A 17,008-nucleotide genomic window follows, 5' to 3' on the forward strand; every position below is an offset into this window, starting at 1 on the left:
TTAAAACACGTGCAGTGTAGGCCCGTCGTCATGCGAAAAGAACCAATTGCATTGCGCAAAAAGCCGTGTAGCCCGCTTCGTAAAAAGTAACCGGTTAACAAAACCTAAGAATGTCATTTTTAGAGCATTTTACCATTGAATTTCCAATTTCCCGAGCAATGCTTAAGGGTACCATAAAAATACCGCGTTTTTCCTTGAGATATGTGTATGTATCCAAAAATAAGTATATCGTAAGAATATTTCAGGATGGTTTTCGCCAAAAAGTTAAGAATATTCATAATGAATTGAAAAAACACTATTCTTATAAAAACGTGTACTGGTTAAAGTAAATAACGCATACTTAATATCTCTCGTTCAGCTTTACATTGGTTTGGACGAACTTTGGGCTAAAGAGCAAGTCGCTTTAGAGTTTCCCGTCACTGCAAGATTCTTTCGCATATATCCTGAGATGTACCATTACCAACCTTGTCTTCAAGCCGACTTCGTTGGTTGCAAACCTGAGAAAAGTATGAATCATTGATTTTAACTACCTTATCGGCCTTTATTTAGATGGCCTTCTACGTTTTTAGCTCGGTCCTGATTTAATTCCGGTCCCTTACGCCGGCCCTTATTACGCTAGCGACGAAAAATAACGCCAATAAGGGCCAGAGTAAAATGAAAGGACAAGGTATTTTGTAGCCTGTACCAAACTCTTCTTCGCTGACTGAAAAGATAACGCGAAGTTTTTTTCAAAATATGAAAAACGCCCGTGGTGGCGGGGTGGTACAGGTTAGGTATTCTGTTGTTTCATTCTTTTACCATGGGCTCATCTATGTATCTTTCTCTTATCATGAAGTTGATGTTTTGATGAGGTATCCTTTGTTTAAATTTCATATTTTGTTATACTTTCGATTTCAAAAACTAAACTTAACTGAGTAACAAATTTTGATCGTTAACGATTGCGTCTTTTTATTTGTCCGTGCCACGTAAATGCGAGCTATCTCGTCATCAGTATTTTTGGCACGGAACGTGATGACGATATATCTCGGCATCAATATTTTTGGCATGGAACTCGGTGAGGAGATATCTCATCATCGGTCGTTAAAGGGTTTAGAACAATTTAATTTTTCACAACAGCTTGCAACAAAAAGGTCGGCGTCACAAAATCTTCAATTGTCCCAAACTCCGATATGACATCATCAACGTTCTACAAAAACCATCCGGCATCTTCAGGCCGACTCGACGCCGCTATTCAGCCAGGTCAAAGTCAATGGGGCGCGTGGTGTGCCACTACCGGAGACATAGCGCCCTATTTACAGGTATTTCTCAAGAGTTTGGTATTTTGTTAACAAAACATGCCTTTACCAACCACGTGAATCATATTCCTTTACACACTAGATAGACTAACTGCTCACAGACTTCCCTGGAAATATTTCAGTTTTGAAGTTGACTAGTCCACTATGTTGCTTTAGATTTTCGAACGTTTGAAACATTCGAATTGCACGAAACGTTCAAACGTGGGTAGGTAGAAAACCTGGCCCACCTCTCTGGCCCGGGCCATATGGCTTACCCTTGGCCTACCATTTGGCCCACCTTACAACTCTAAAAAAGATTTGATTCTTATCATTCTGAAAATCTCCAAACCAATTCTGAGGTTGGACTTTGGTTTTTCTGGCAGAAAAACAACGAGACTGAAATAAACAAAAAAAAATAAAAAGTTTTGAGTCTGCATTTTATACACCTGACATAGATTAAGGGGACCCCCGGGAGAGGGTCTGGTTAAGTCCTGTACGGGTGCCAAAAAACCCCGTAGCGCTGTTTCTTCAACTTTTCAGGACTTCGGACCCCTTTTTTCGGAATCTTCACCCAAAAAAACATAAAGTATCAAAACCTGGCGAAAAACTTTGACGTTGACCCGAACCCGACTCGAACTCGGGATCCCGAGTGCAATAGCACAATGTGCTACCATTAGGCTGACTTCTATTGTAATAATTCAGAAATTTTAAGGGTCTTATCCCTTGGTCAGATAGACAAGACTTACGTTAAGAATATTTCACCCTCAATTCTGGTACTTTCTTAAGAATAATTGACCCTCTCATCCAAAGTACACTATTCTTATAAAAAAAAGCGTTTAATTCTTAGAGAGCATTTAGAAGATTTGACCAATTGTTTGTCGTAAAACGGCTGATTCAATAACGCCAACGCGCTTTATGATGAAATAATAATGAAATTATAGCGCATCCCGACGCACACATATCATTATAACCTGGTTGTCCGAGAATAAAATCGGGGAAAAAAATGTTTGAAGGTGGGCCAAAGGGTGGGCCAAGGGTAGGCCATATCCCGGGGGGGGGGGGGGCAGCTGGGCAAAAGGACCGACGGGTATGTGCGGGTCCTAAGGGTACCTTTTCCAATATGTTTAAAATGCACTGTAAGGGTCGGAAAAACTAGAGATGCACTGTAAGGGTAGAAATTTCAGAAAATTCTTGAAAAATCTAGATATTTTGACCAAAAATGCTAGAATTTTGACCATTTTTTGCACGAAAGGGATCGAAAATTTGGGGGAAAATGCACTCTAAGGGTATAATTTTCACTGATTTTTGCTGCACTGTAAGGGTGCAATTTTAAAAGCCAATTTTTGGCCCGCACATACCGTCAGTCCGCAAACCCAGTGCCCCCCCCCCGGGGGCCATATGGCCCGGTCCAGAGAGGTGGGCCAGGTTTTCTACCTACCCTTCAAACGTTCAAAGATCTAAGGTACAGTAATTCAGAAAGCAACATTTCGAATGACCAGAATTGAAGATGGTGGACTATTCAGACTAGACTGGACACTGCTTCCTTTTATAGGAGAAGTCCAATCCAGTCAAGTAGTTAGAGATCAGCGACGTGAAACTATCATTTTTATTGTCTGGTTTGCATTTAATTATGTAGTTAATTGACCATAAACAAATGAAAAAATTGATTAGTAGGGAAGGTACTGGCTAATCTGAGATTGACTCGAATTAGGAGATTTCTTTATAAGCTGAAGGAAACAATGTTTTAGTTCGAATTGCATTGATTCAACTTTTTTTTCAAACTATTTTAGATTGATTTGAGACTTGCCCGTGAGATATCGAAGCTTGAAACCCAGGGTCATCCCTATGACTTCATGCAATCATGGGTGACGCAATACGCATTTAATTACAGTTTGGATGGCCAACTGTGGAAATCTTACAATCAGGTCAGTATTTTGTACAACCTGGTTTCCAGCGTATAATCGGCTTTTCAATGCCAGATAATTTTTTCTTGCGTCCAACAGTAACGTAGCCCGATTTCGAAGTGATCATACGCATTAGAATATTGAAGAGTTATTTTGGTAGGATCTTATTATACAAGGTTTGCTTGGGAAACTTAGTCTGGAAAAAGTTAAAAAAGAAATTCAAAAAAGTGAAGAAATCTTTCCCGAAGAAAAATTTTCACAAAAGTGACGAAAATTTTACCTGAAAAAGAATTTGCCCGAATCAAAGTTTTCCTAAATAAGCTCTAGTTTAGACAGCCCACTTTTTGCCCTGTCTATTCTAATTGTGAATTAAAGAGGGCATAAAGTGGGCTGCCTAAAGTGATGCATAGCCCTCTTTTGACGTCAATGCAATGTCTTCTTTCAAACCTTTCCAAGCAAAGATTTTCCAACTTTGTGCCCTCTTTCTGCATACTCTAGCAATTAGAATAGGCAGGGCAGAAAGTTGGCCGTCTAAACTAGAGCTAAGGTATAGTTTGACGCTCTCTAATTTACCGTCCAAAAGAAACTCTGAAAAACGAGGCTCTACTTATTCGATACGCTTTCTTAAGCTCTAGTTTAGACGGCCGACCTTCTGCCCTGCCTATTCTAATTGTTAGAGATAGATAATTAGAGAGCGCAAAATGTATTTACAAATTTACCCAGAAGATTGATTTGAAATTTCTAATCCTTTGCAGGTACTTTTCGGAAACATCGATGGATCTACCAAGAAGCTTAACGAATTAAAACCACCAGTCATTGCACGTTACATACGCTTCTTGCCAAAGAAATGGGAAGGTGATCTACCGTGCATGCGTGTAGAAGCTTACGAATGTCTTCCTCGAAAAGGTTAGTTAACAAGATGAAAATCATATCATAATATCGATATTATATTAAGGAGCGATGCCCGGGTGGTCTGAGATGTCAGTGCCACAAACCAGCGATTAGCCTATACTAGACGTCACCCGCGTTTTTTCTACGTTATTAAATCCCGGTTTTTGGTGAGGTGCTCGCTAACCAGGGATTTACAATTTGAATCATTGCGCCTTCGATGCTTCAGTTCATGGTCAGCCGAACCTAACTAATCGAAAGACTACTAAAAGTCCAAGATAAATGACCTATCCACGTAAAAAACTGACTATATCCGTTCTATATGCAAGATATCTTTACGATGCACTATTCCAATTACAAGTAACCCCCATATTAATCTAGCATGATAAATCACTAATTCAGACACATTCAGTCATAGTAGAAAATAAGCAAAAGAAAACGGAAGAGACAATAAATTGGAGTTTACACAAATTGATATTATCCCATAACAATTATCTTATTATCATATAACACCTTTATTACTGTATTACTCGGGTTATAAACGACTCATGTCTACAATTATACGCAAAACTAGCTCCGAAAACTGTCCTTCTATTTTATTAACATAAATTATCATCATAGCAGACTAATTATAATGATTTCTTCTGTTTTCAGAATCGATTCCAACGTTAGTATATGGCCTCTCTGATCACACCATCAATCGTGGTGAACCTTTATCCATCAACTGTCTGTTTCGCGGTCTACCGAACATGACTCTTGTATGGAATATCAATCAAGATTACCTGAGAACAAGCTCTCGTATCATCACTAGTGAAGTCACCACAGAAAACGAAGCGAGTAGCACGCTTTTCATTAAGCGTGTAACGAGCGCTGAAAATGGAGAAATCTCTTGTATATCATTTTATCCAACGCTTCAAGATATCCACGCCAAATCAGCGGGGACAATCACAGTACTAGGTAAGGTTTTATATTTATATTTGGCACTTCTTAGCTATTGCCCTTCAGTTATTAGGGTTTCTTTTGAAAGTATGGTCCTTACGCAGATCGCTCTTTGAAAAGTTTATTTACTCACTTTTACTCTTTTGGTAGAAATAAAAATGATGGCTTTTATAGTCCAGTCTCTTTAACTCGAATGTCTCCTTAACGCGAACAAGTTTTCTTATCCCTTCAGTTAACAGCCTTAAAAGCCTTCGTATTTTTTAATTCTAACTCGAACGAATTTGTGTTCTCCGTTTATGTTCGAGTTATGGAGAATATACTGTAAATATATTTGTGATGAATTGCTAGCTCGCAGACAATTTTAATTACCATTTCAAGTTTTTTTGACATAATCCAACCTTATCCGCTCTGTTTTAGCTCCGATTCCAGAACTAGCGATTGTTAACTATACGGTTGCCGATTCAGTTATCCATTTAAATCACAGTGGACCTTACACGCGTGATGTGCTCGGTTACCGTGTAAAAGTGTCATCTGTTGATGGCGTCAAAGATCTTGATGTAAGCGCTATTAGAACTGTTTTGCTATATTCTTTTATAGTGATCGTAGTTTCTAGGTAGAGCATTCATTTACCGTGCCCGAGTTCATAAGTCCATCTCCGGCTAGATCTTCCGAAGGATTTGGAAAACTGACATCTAGTGATATGCCCGACCGCTTCAACACTGGAATCTCCCACATAGTATCTCCCATAAGCCTATAATCCAGTATAACAACCATTTCTTACTTTCATTTTGCTGGCAATCGAGTTCTTAATGTTTCTTAATTCGATCTGTAATTACTTCATTTTTAGTTCCCATACAACGATACTCGTTTGGCTACCATTTCCAAACTTCGTCCATATGTTACTTACAACCTGCAAGTTGCTATGAGGTACTTGGAAGATGAAATTGGTCCGTTTTATTCGTCGACCGATTTCGAAACACCTCAAGATAGTGAGTTTCTTTTTCGTATTTTGTCATCTAGCTTTTGAACCCTTTTAGGATATTTCTTGTTTCTAAAGTCCACAAAAGTTTTTGGTCCTTTTGATAATATCATAATCAAAAATGAAGTAAATTCGCTGGTCAAATCATCTCAAAACCCTCCCCCTTAGTGAGAAAATATCGCCTTTTCTCAACAATGAAATTTAATGTTTTTTCATATATTTAGAACCTTATGGAGCTCCACTGAATTTACACGTGACAAAGATTTCCCATGATACTTTGCATGCCACCTGGGATGATCCCGCTCCAAAGTTATGTAACGGTCCAATCATTTACTACGATGTACGTTACGTCAAATCCGACAAAAGCGACCCGTCGGTTCGTTCTAAACGTGCCGTGTCATCCAATGTTGCCGTTTTCAAACGTGTTTTTAACAGTACCGCCGTACTGGACCGTCTTGAACCTGGCGCAATTTACGAAGTGTCGACCCGCTCTTACACTAAAGTGGGTCCTGGACCGTGGGTACATCCACCAGAACTTGTGTTTACTGGAAAAGGTGATTTATTATACGTGTGATTTTCGCTTTTTGTAATTGGCGCTCTCTAATTCGACGTTCTACTATTCGATAAGATTCATTATCCGATGAAAATCTAATTCACCTTGAACATCGAATTAGAGAGAGTCAACTGTGTTTATTTCTTTTCCAGAATAGCATCCAAAATGATGATGAGCAGTTTTTTATATCCCTGTTATATCGCGATTTCAGTAACCTGTTCAACATTACAGAATCTCATTTTACAGGTGCAAGTCTTTTTTTATGTCTGGCTAAGCTACTCTATAAGAAAACGCATCAAATGTTTTATTCCGAATCTGAGTTAAACTCGAAAAACATTTCTAAATTTTGCAGCCACCGAGGAGTTGAACTCGTTGAAAAAGATGGTGATCACTGACGCTAACGCCGCGGCCGTTAGTAACCGCTTGAAGAACATCACGGCCGATCGCACGTTCTTGAATAAACACGACGTTGTTCTAACACTTGATATCTTGGAGAAAGTTGTCAATAAACAAAATACTTCTGGAGAGGTATCATTTTTTTGGTTGCAGCTATGCTCTCTTTTTTGCTAAGATATGCAGTAGCGTAGACAGGAGGGAATGTAAAAAGATAATTAGAGTGTCATAAAAACCTGCTCTCATACACAAATTTTGCGACCCTCCTGTCTACGCTACTGAATGGAAACCACTCTCGAAAGAATTAGTCTAAATACGCTTATGTGGTTTCCATATATATAATAGCAAAATATCAACTTTAGCAGAACTTTGTCAACCGCACAAAAGTATAGCGAGATTCCAAAGAAGCCTTCTTTTACTTCGAAAATAAAGAGCATTTCTTAATCTAATCCCAATTTAATGAGCCACAAAAAGCCACAATGACCAAAAATAATGTACGAAAAATATTTTCTGATAATTATTCGATTATGCGTCTGTTTTTAGAGCTAAAGTATGTGCTATGTGCTGAAACTAAAAAATGTCTATTCATTAGATTGGACAATCTTTAGTTGAAGCAGTCAGTAACGTTTTGAAAGCGAACAAAACTGTTCTCTCGGAAAGCGAAATCACGAACAGGACAGGAACAAGGTATAAAGTCATTTTATGGTGCCGTATAGATAAAATTGATCAAACCTGATTTGACCGAAGACCTTAAAAACTGAATTCTTTTTACCAGTTCCAGAATATTCTATTCATTTTCTAAAGGAAACACCCGAAAAAGCCAGGATTTGACCAATTTATGGTGCATATCATAAATAGAAGCACAGTGGTCAAAACCTGCACTTTTGGATACTTCCAATAGAGAGTATAACGTCATCTTGTCTTACGCATATCAAGAATTACGAATAACTCGATTAAAGGATTGGTCTAGCAAGTTGGATGACCAATTCAGACATAGTAGAAATAAAGCAAAAAGTAATGAAAGGCACAATTTTATACAAACTAAACCCCGTAACAATAATCGTATTATCATACTACGCCTATATTACTGTATTACACGCATTATAAACGACTCCAGTCTATTAAAGAATAGACAATACTACCAGATAGAAAGAAATCTCAAATCACAGTTCTTCAATATTATCTCCATAGATTTGTGAAGATGTTAGAGAAATGGTTGGAAAAACTTCCTCCCTCTGAAAAGAAGCTAGAAGAAGAATCTGAGAACGTGATTGTCCAAAAAATCTTCATCAATAAACATAAGCTGGAAGAAGGAATCAATTTTGCCAAAGAGGATCTGGAGAAATCTGGTGGTGTTGAAATGCATATTCCCAAAGAAGTAAGCTTTCACTACATTTTTAATGACATTCTGTGTATTCTCGATTGATCAGTATAACTTAATCAGAATTTTTTTTCCTGTGCTATTGGTTGATTAAGGTCAACGCTGGTTGGTCGGGAGTTTTCAAGAACGATTGTGTTGGGATGTCACGAATTTGGGTTGAGATTCAATTTAAAGAATCTCACTAGTCTAATCAAAACCGATTTATCCACAATAGTCGGTAAAATTTAAATTTATCTGCAATTTCCTTCATTAGGCAATCCCTGGAAACGGTACGGCCGATTCCATTTATTTTGTGTACTACAAAAAGAACAAATTCTTTAACGGTAACAAACGTCTGGAAGAGCTGTGCATCAACGGTTTCACGGTCTTCAAAGAACGAGTTTTCACACCGGTCGTATCCGGGGAAGTGGTCGGACAAAAAACCCGGAACTTGAGTGCACCTGTTGTCTTGAAGTTCCGGCATACCGAAGATGTAAGTTTTTACCGCTATGTCTTTCCAACGTTTTTTCAACGTTTGTCTGGTGTCCCAGAAAAAAATCCCCCTCTTTGAAGTGAATTTTCTCGAGTTCTATCAACTGTTAAAGATTAAAGAATCAATCATTTTGCATGGGAAAGAGAAAGGATAACTTAAATTTTTTTAAAAATTTGTCAAATTTGGTCCACTAGATCAAAAGTTATGATCTAAATGCTAAAACATTACTTTTCAAAAAATTTGAAAAAAGGCGAAAAACCCTGCATACACTTTCTGGGACACCTGGTAGAACGTTTGCGTCTATTTAACGTTAGATGAATGTTGAAACAATCTTATGTACCAGAAGGGTGTCTATAGGCTTTTACTTCTTCAATATTAGCATGAAAAATGGATCGGACATTTGGCTAAAATTCGTGTTTGTATGATATTCAGTTCTAAAAAGAGCAATTTTAGATCATCTGTTCTAACTTTAGTTAAAAATAAAAGATCGCCAGAGTTAATTTTTCATTCGCCAGCCATAACCCCTGCTAAACTGTTGTTTCCTCGATTTCAGGAGGCTAAACTTCGCAAGACAGCATGTGCTTATTGGGATTACGAAGCAGACAATGAGAAAGGAGGGTGGAGTACAGAAGGATGTACGGTGGAGAGCATAGCCAATCAAACCATCACGTGTCATTGTAACCATCTGACCAACTTTGCTGCCATGATGGTAAGTTCTTACTAATTAGAATATACCTTTTCGACCGTAGTCGCCAATTGCCGCACCACCCTAAACTCGATCCAATTCTTTTTTTACAATTTTTACTATTGTCTTTAAGTTGTCTTGTATTGTCTTATTGTCTTGCAATTGGCGGCTACAGTCGAAAAGGTGTATTTCCAAATAGTTGGTCACTAAGCGCTCTGCTTATTTATGTTAGCTCGGGGTTAAAATAATACGTTTTATATCATTCAATCTGACAAAATTATAACTAGTTTGTATTGATGACACTCCTAAAGGTGCCCTTTGTTTGTGCTCATAAAGATTATCTCTTCAATGTTTACAGGACGTGTACGCAGAGACAAGTACAATTTGCGGCAAACATCGCAAGATTATCTCTTTCATAACGGTGATAGGGTGTTTCTTGTCGCTCATTGGCCTTTTCCTGACATTCTTGACGTACTTCATGTTCAGGTAAGTTTTCTTTACGGTATCGATTTTGTCTGGACTGAGAACGCGTTTTGGTTTCAAGTGTGGACTAAGACAATCTTCCATAGTGACTAAGGAGGTTATTTGGTTTGCGCCGGCCGGAGAAAATATCGATTCTGACCCTACGGTTTGTCTCAAAATGACCCTATTTAGACTGAATTTCTTCAAAAACAAGGCTGTTCAGAGTCTGATGTATTAAAAAGGATAAAGAGGATAAATGATCCGTTATCCCTACTTCCATTTGAGGATATTGCAATGAATGCTTCTACTAAGCTTTTTGAACCTTTCCGGGCGATAATTCAGCTCATGGGCCGCTATAAATTCTAAAATCAGGGCAAAAGAACAAGTCTCAATTGCAAAGTTTTGCAGGTCATTGGCCGGTAATTCGGGGCTTGGGCCGCTTACGGAAAAAAAATTGCGGTGGTGATTTTAGCTTCAAAACACTAGTCTGAATCGCAGACATAAAAGATCGCAGCTAAATAATATAAGAAGCATAGACCCGTTAGAGGATACCAGCCAGACTATCAAAACACTTGATTTTTTCTATCATCGCAGGAGGCTACTGAAAGAGATGGCAGCCAAGGTTCTAATCCAACTCTGTGTTGCTTTATTCATTGTGGTTTTAACGTTTGTAACTGGTATAGAACAAACAGATAAACCAGTCATGTGTATGACCGTTGCATTTGTTCTTCATTACTTCACCTTGGTATCATTTTTCTGGATGTTGATGGAGGCGTCTTTCATGTATCACGCCTTTGTTAGGGTGTGGCCTCCACGACAGGGCGGAGATATATACAAGTCAACTGTTGTAGCTTGGGGTAAGTTTATGTTCTACGTGTTTTATTAAAAATGCTAACAGCAAAAAGATGTATAGCATTTTTTTCAAGAATCCAGTTGATTCCAGGGCAAAACTCTTTTTCAACTAAATAAAAAAGACCGTCCTAGGGCATGATATTTCTTTACCTTTAATTAAAAATAAATTTCTTTCAACATACAGGTTTTCTTTTTTAAGAAACTAGTTTTACCAAGCAGCCTCAATGTTTCTTAGAATCGGCTTTTTGAGCTTTAAATGTTTCTTACATGTTTCCAAACTTTTTGACATAATCAGCCTATTTTTCATGCAAAGAAAAAAACATTTGTTTTGATTGGAAGGTTCTTAAAAAAAACCGAATTAAAAAATTCTCATTCTCAGCCTCAGCATGTTTCCTAGATGTTTCTTAGTTTTTAGGCATTCTGAGCCTCGTGTTTCTTAAAAGTGTGTTTCTTAAAAAAAACGTGTAAGCAGTAAATTGATGTATTTTCTTTCTTTTTCGCTCTAGGAATCCCCTTGTTCATTGTGGGAATCACCTTTTTGACAAGCATGGATAATTATGGTGGCTCGCACTAGTAAGTATCTTCATATTTCTTGAGTCTTCAAGTGTTACTTTTATAATTAAGGTAAACTTCTTATGAACCCCTCAGGGAATCAATTACCATAGTAATATTTTGAAAACTAGGTAATCGTTGCTGGTTACGTAGTTTATGAAAAAGTCTATTTATCACCAATAAAAAGTTAATTCTTTCTCGATGACACTACCAGGTGATTTATCCTGTACAACGGATGGAGAAACTAAACTTAGAGTTTAACCAAATCTTTGCCAATTTTTAAAAATTGTTGGTTTGTCGTCACCCGATCCTAGGTCTTTTTTATTTGAATTTTCATTTATGAATGCGTCAATAATCTATTCCGTTGTTTGAGAGTAGAGAAAAATGATATCTTCAAAGACAAAAAGTTCTTCATGATAGCAATAAGTTTTGTTGGATCGGTAGGATTTAAATAAGGAAGAGTCAATTTTACAGAAACTTTAATGAAAACATCTCTTATTTTCTAGCTGTCACTTGACAGGCACCCCATTGATTGCTTCATACTTGGCGCCCATCGGTCTCATCATCCTCATCAATTTCGTCATCTTCATATTCATCATGATGAAGTTGGGCGGCCGCCCCAATGGAAACACAGATCAAAACAGTTTGCAACTCGCAACCGCCCGTCTAAGACGCGCGTTTGGTATCATGATCCTAATGGGCTTGACGTGGGCGTTTGGTTTCGGTCAGCTGACGGACGCGCGCTTGGAATTCTCTTACTTGTTTTCAGTTTTCAACGCGTCTCAAGGGTTTTCCATCTTCATTTTCTACGTCATAGCCCAGAAACGTGCGCGCTCTCAATGGATCGCTTTCTTCAAGTGTGACGGCCGCTCAGAGAACAAGCGCACGACCGATTCGTATTTTTCTGAACGACGCAGAATGTCTTCAATTGGCAGCAATCGAACGAATACGATGCAGTTTAACAGGCTCGGGTCGAATGCTTCAAGTGTAAGTTTCATTTCAAGTTACGTTTACCTTATAGTAGTAACCTCACCTTCTAGGTTCAAACTTTTCAAATTAAGATCTTTTGCTCCGACTTTTAACAACTTCTTCATTTTAAGGTTTTTTGGATTTACTTTTTAACGGATTTCAAGATAAACAAAGATCTAGCTTTGAAGACTTACATTTTTACCTTACACCTAACCAGCTTAGTGGAAGTTTTTTCTCAATTATGTACTCAATAAAGCAAATCCTTGATGCAATAATATCCACCAATTATACAGTTGACGCTCTCTAATTCGATCTTTAAGGACAATTGGATTTTCATCGAATAAGGGAGCTTATCGAATAAGGGAGCGTCGTTTATGAGAGTTTCTTGTTGACGGGGACTTTCGAATAGTAGAACGTCGAATTAGAGAGCGTCAATTATATTTTTTTCCTGACCGTTTCAGATTCAACGAAACAGTATCATCGGAAATGGTTATCCCTTATCACCACCAGAAAAATTCATATCTCCTCCTCCAATGAACACTATCGACGAATTGGAATCTCCAACCTCTCCAATCCGTTCGTTTGATGACCCTCCAGAGTGAGTATTTTTAACCCTGTCCGTGCCAATGTCGATATAAGCCACTGACCTTTATATACCCTGGACCAAGTTTTTCAATTCCGGCCAAGCAAAATCTTTGATCGGAGTTTTTTGAAAAGCGGTACCCTAATGGTGGCACTACTCAATACCGGTGTAAATGCATCGAGAGTGCTAGATCAACTTTCCCTCGAAAACTTTTGTTGATGTAGCGCCGTTAGACGTCAATATTAAACACTGCAATGGCTTCTTTATGGATACCAATCATTGAGTTTCAAGCCCGAAGGGCTAGAGGTCAATCTCTAACCTTTCTCAGGCAAGAAAAATTGAAGCCTTAAAGTATGCGCCGTATTTTTGATGACGGATTGAATCTAGCAATTCCTTTGTCTTCGAGTGATATATTTTTCGAAATTAAGCGGTAAATTTTGGTTTCAATCTGTCATTTGTGTAAAAACCAGGCGGGTCGCTCAAGGCCGCGCAACTTTGGTAGGATTTGTTGGCTTCAAATCCTACCAAAGAGATTGACCTCTAGCCTTCGGCTTGAAACTCAATGATACCAATTCAAAAATACAACTTCGATCAAAGATGGCGGATATAGCTTGGTCCAGGGATATATAAAGGTCAGTAGTATAAGCACTTTTTATTTTCTTGCCGGCATGAGCATTTTCGATTTCTTAGCTGAAAATCTACATCTTTCTTCCAAGACTTTCTAAAGAAATGTTTGAAACGGAAAAAAACTTTTTGAAAATGGATAATCACTATTCTACAATCTTCGAATCAAATTTAGAGTTTTTGGCTGATACTTCAAACCTTATTCGCGGGATGAAGTTAAAATCACTCCAAAAACCATTGTCGACGTATGTCGACATCTGGCAAATAGGTTGAGCCGTTTTAAAAAAGTTCCGTAAATAGGTCTTTTTCAAAAAGCTCTACACTTAAAGGATTTTAAGGATACACATTTTTTATAAGAATCAGTAAAGGCCTGGTTGTCCCGAAAGAACGCTGTATGCCACCTGAGTTTTGAAACATGTTCACTTCAGAATACTTTAACGGGACATCTTATGTATTGTTTTAACTAAAGCTATTCATTGTGAACTTTTTAGATTCCACCCACCGCCCTCATACCACAGTCCTATCACGCCCATGGAACAAGAACAACCTTTGTTAGCCATCAACGATGACACGATAGACGGGATACTGGAGGATAGTCTCGATGAAGAAGATGAAATTCTCAATAAAAAGTATGGATAAAACCCACTTACCTTTTATAAACCCTAGACTAAGCTTTATCCACCATCTTTGATCGGAGTTTTTTTTTTAAAGTGATACCTATAAAGAAGACTTTGTGATGTTAAATTATAAAGTCAAAAGACACTGCCTAGCTGGCACACAACGTTGTTCAAACGTTTATCTAACGTTCATAACGTCTTTATAACGCTAGATGGACGTTGAAACAACGTTATTACCAGCTCAGCCTCAGCTCCACTTTTTTGCTTTTCATTCAGTATTTTGGATCCGAGAACAATGGCCCTATTGTTTCAGAACGATAGAGTTTGTTAAGTTCTTTATAATGCCGTTTACTTGTACGTTTTTTTTCTTTCTTGATTACTCAGAATTCCTGAAATCTGAGGTTAAGAGTCTCAAATTATCTTAGGTGTAGGCCTAATTTTCTATCTTTCTATTGAATTTTCTATCTTATCTTACAGGCTCCAAGAATCAGAAGATAATCGAAAACTAAAGCAACATGACATCAAACAACATCAAAAGCAAAAGGACATCAAACAATATAGCTCATATCGCGCCTTATCGGGTGCCAAATCATACGATGTGTTGAATTCTGTAAAAACACCTTCCGGCAAAAATTTGGATAAGAATACAATTCAAAGGCGCTCAATGGAGGTCATTTATCGGAAGGAATCAACCAATCGTAAAGATCTAGCCAATAGGCGTTCGTTAATTGATATGTCATCCAATAGGCTTTCAGCATTGTCATCTTCACGTGACCAACATCACGTGACGAAATCAATGGAACACATAAACAAAAAAGAAAGTTTCCGCTCGGAAATTCCATCTGAAGATATAGGTTTGACAGGGTATAAGAAAATTGGTACAGTTGCTCATCGAGATAAAAACACAAATAACAGAGACTTGAAAAACGTGCGCCCATTATCTATTGATACGGGAACGTTAAAAAGCGACGCTGCAACGATGACGGATGCGCCGCCGTCATATGAGCCTAAAATATCACGACAGCCGTCAGAGAAATCGAAAAAAGACGTCATGGACTGGTTACAAAACTGTGAAAATGAAAACGATTTAAAAGACTCAGACTCAGATTATTCGAGTAGTTTTTATAAAACGTCACGATCGTCCAGTATGACGGATATGACGTCACCGACTAAATACCGACATCCGACGGCAAGCACGACGTCAAATCATGATCCGTACGACGGCCATAAGAAAAGCAACACGGACGGTGCAATAATAGGTAATCATATCTCATAATTAACTCGCGGAAGTTAGCAGACGCTAAGGATCGTAGTAAAAATGAGGGCTTGACTTGCGAATTGATGCCTAATATGTAAGATTTAAAAAAAAATGAACTTTTATAAATTTAATGGTTGAGGACTTTAGTCTTCAAAGGCCGATTTAACTCCCTATCATACCAGAGAAATATATTTTCTATTCGTGATGTTCATGACGTAATGTTTTATACAGAAACACCCAAAATTGGTCGGACGTTTGCCACTTGTTTTATTTTTAAATTCTAGTATCGTGAACATTAAATACAGAAAGCTCAATCTTCAAAGGTCACCCACAAATTCCATCTCATTGTTTTGATTTCTCTTATTGCGGAGATTAACGACATATAGATAAAAGAATGAGAAATTACGCACGCGTGTTGTTGACGCAGGAATTGTAAGGGTAAATACTGTAGAATAAGCTCAATTTATTTTATATTTCAGACGATTTTATACTTGGTCCTCTCAACAATCAAACAAGTGGAAAAGACTCAACTCCGAACAATAAAAACAATAATGGTAAACAAATACAAGATATTTTAGACCCTGTTGGTAAATCAAGTGATTTCAGCGAAGAGGGCTACTCCGCATCAGAAGAGGACGTTTTTGATGATCACACGCGGCCGCCCGCGCGTCGAAAATCACGTGGCGAGCGAAGTATGAATAGCTTTAAAAGGCAGTTAAGTGTGAACGGTTACGTAGCGCTTGAAGATAAAGATGGAAAACCGACGTCGTATTTATGAGCTCGACTTTTGTCGTTATAGTTGTTTAACGGAGGCAAACGGGAGAAATCGCCGTCGTATCTATGACTATGAGTCCGACATTTGTAACTATTCATGATATGCACCACTGGAGAGTCTTCTGATAACTTTTAAAACTTTCCACCCAATACGTCACTTAAACAATAGAAAAAGTGACGTATTGGGTGGAACAAAAATAGAAAAACTGCATAATTTCCTTAAGTCATTGCAGTGGTGCATATCATGAATAGTTATTTAATAGAGGTAAACTGGAGGAATTGCCGTCACAATCAATCATTGAAGATCTGGTGGAAATGAAATATCCAATATTCAAAAAATCGCGTCGCCTGTACATACTCTTTTTATTTTTCGATCCAAGCCTTGAAGAAATATGATAGTTCCGTCGCGTCGATTTCATAATGCGCTTCAGAGATCTCGAAAATATTGTTCAGTTGGTTAGTATGTTTGATGGCTTGAATTTTGATTGGAAGAATCTTGAAGAATCTTTTCAAGTACCCATTTTTGGATTCATATTACATGCACCACACATCATACGCATTATTTGGATTATTTAGCTTTCACAGACGTTAAGATTTTGTTTTAAACATAAACCCAATATGGAAGATCTGTTAAAGATCTGATAAAGCCTGGAATACAAGGGACGATGTTGAAGATCTGGTATACATTCGACTTTACTCAACGAAGAGCATCTATTATAGGTCAAAACAAAAAACTCGTTTGCCGTTTTGGCTATTAGGGTTATTTCATAGGATTCGGTCCATTTGTTAGATGCTGCAAATGTTCTATTAAATTTCCAGGGAGAAAATGTACAACTTTTTGCAGATTTC

General features: G+C 37.9%; 1 protein-coding gene across 1 annotated transcript in view; it reads left to right on the forward strand.

The window, feature by feature from the left end:
* The window catches only part of LOC136812871 (uncharacterized), a 38,977-nt gene extending 22,786 nt beyond the window's left edge, over positions 1-16,191 (forward strand). The window contains exons 5-25 of the mRNA XM_067069397.1: positions 359-506; positions 1,117-1,298; positions 3,065-3,199; positions 3,934-4,084; positions 4,721-5,023; positions 5,423-5,562; positions 5,853-5,994; positions 6,209-6,538; positions 6,890-7,065; positions 7,523-7,617; positions 8,122-8,308; positions 8,565-8,783; positions 9,337-9,492; positions 9,827-9,954; positions 10,525-10,787; positions 11,289-11,355; positions 11,841-12,321; positions 12,765-12,901; positions 14,002-14,139; positions 14,605-15,386; positions 15,865-16,191. Of these exons, the coding sequence (XP_066925498.1) occupies positions 359-506; positions 1,117-1,298; positions 3,065-3,199; positions 3,934-4,084; positions 4,721-5,023; positions 5,423-5,562; positions 5,853-5,994; positions 6,209-6,538; positions 6,890-7,065; positions 7,523-7,617; positions 8,122-8,308; positions 8,565-8,783; positions 9,337-9,492; positions 9,827-9,954; positions 10,525-10,787; positions 11,289-11,355; positions 11,841-12,321; positions 12,765-12,901; positions 14,002-14,139; positions 14,605-15,386; positions 15,865-16,163 (4,659 nt within the window). The 3' untranslated portion in view covers positions 16,164-16,191. The remainder of the gene's footprint in view (positions 1-358; positions 507-1,116; positions 1,299-3,064; positions 3,200-3,933; positions 4,085-4,720; positions 5,024-5,422; positions 5,563-5,852; positions 5,995-6,208; positions 6,539-6,889; positions 7,066-7,522; positions 7,618-8,121; positions 8,309-8,564; positions 8,784-9,336; positions 9,493-9,826; positions 9,955-10,524; positions 10,788-11,288; positions 11,356-11,840; positions 12,322-12,764; positions 12,902-14,001; positions 14,140-14,604; positions 15,387-15,864) is intronic.
* The last annotated feature ends 817 nt before the right edge of the window (positions 16,192-17,008 follow it).

Source organism: Clytia hemisphaerica, unplaced genomic scaffold (assembly GCF_902728285.1).
Source record: "Clytia hemisphaerica strain Z4C2 unplaced genomic scaffold, Clytia hemisphaerica genome assembly, whole genome shotgun sequence".
Classification (NCBI taxonomy): Eukaryota; Metazoa; Cnidaria; class Hydrozoa; order Leptothecata; family Clytiidae; genus Clytia; species Clytia hemisphaerica.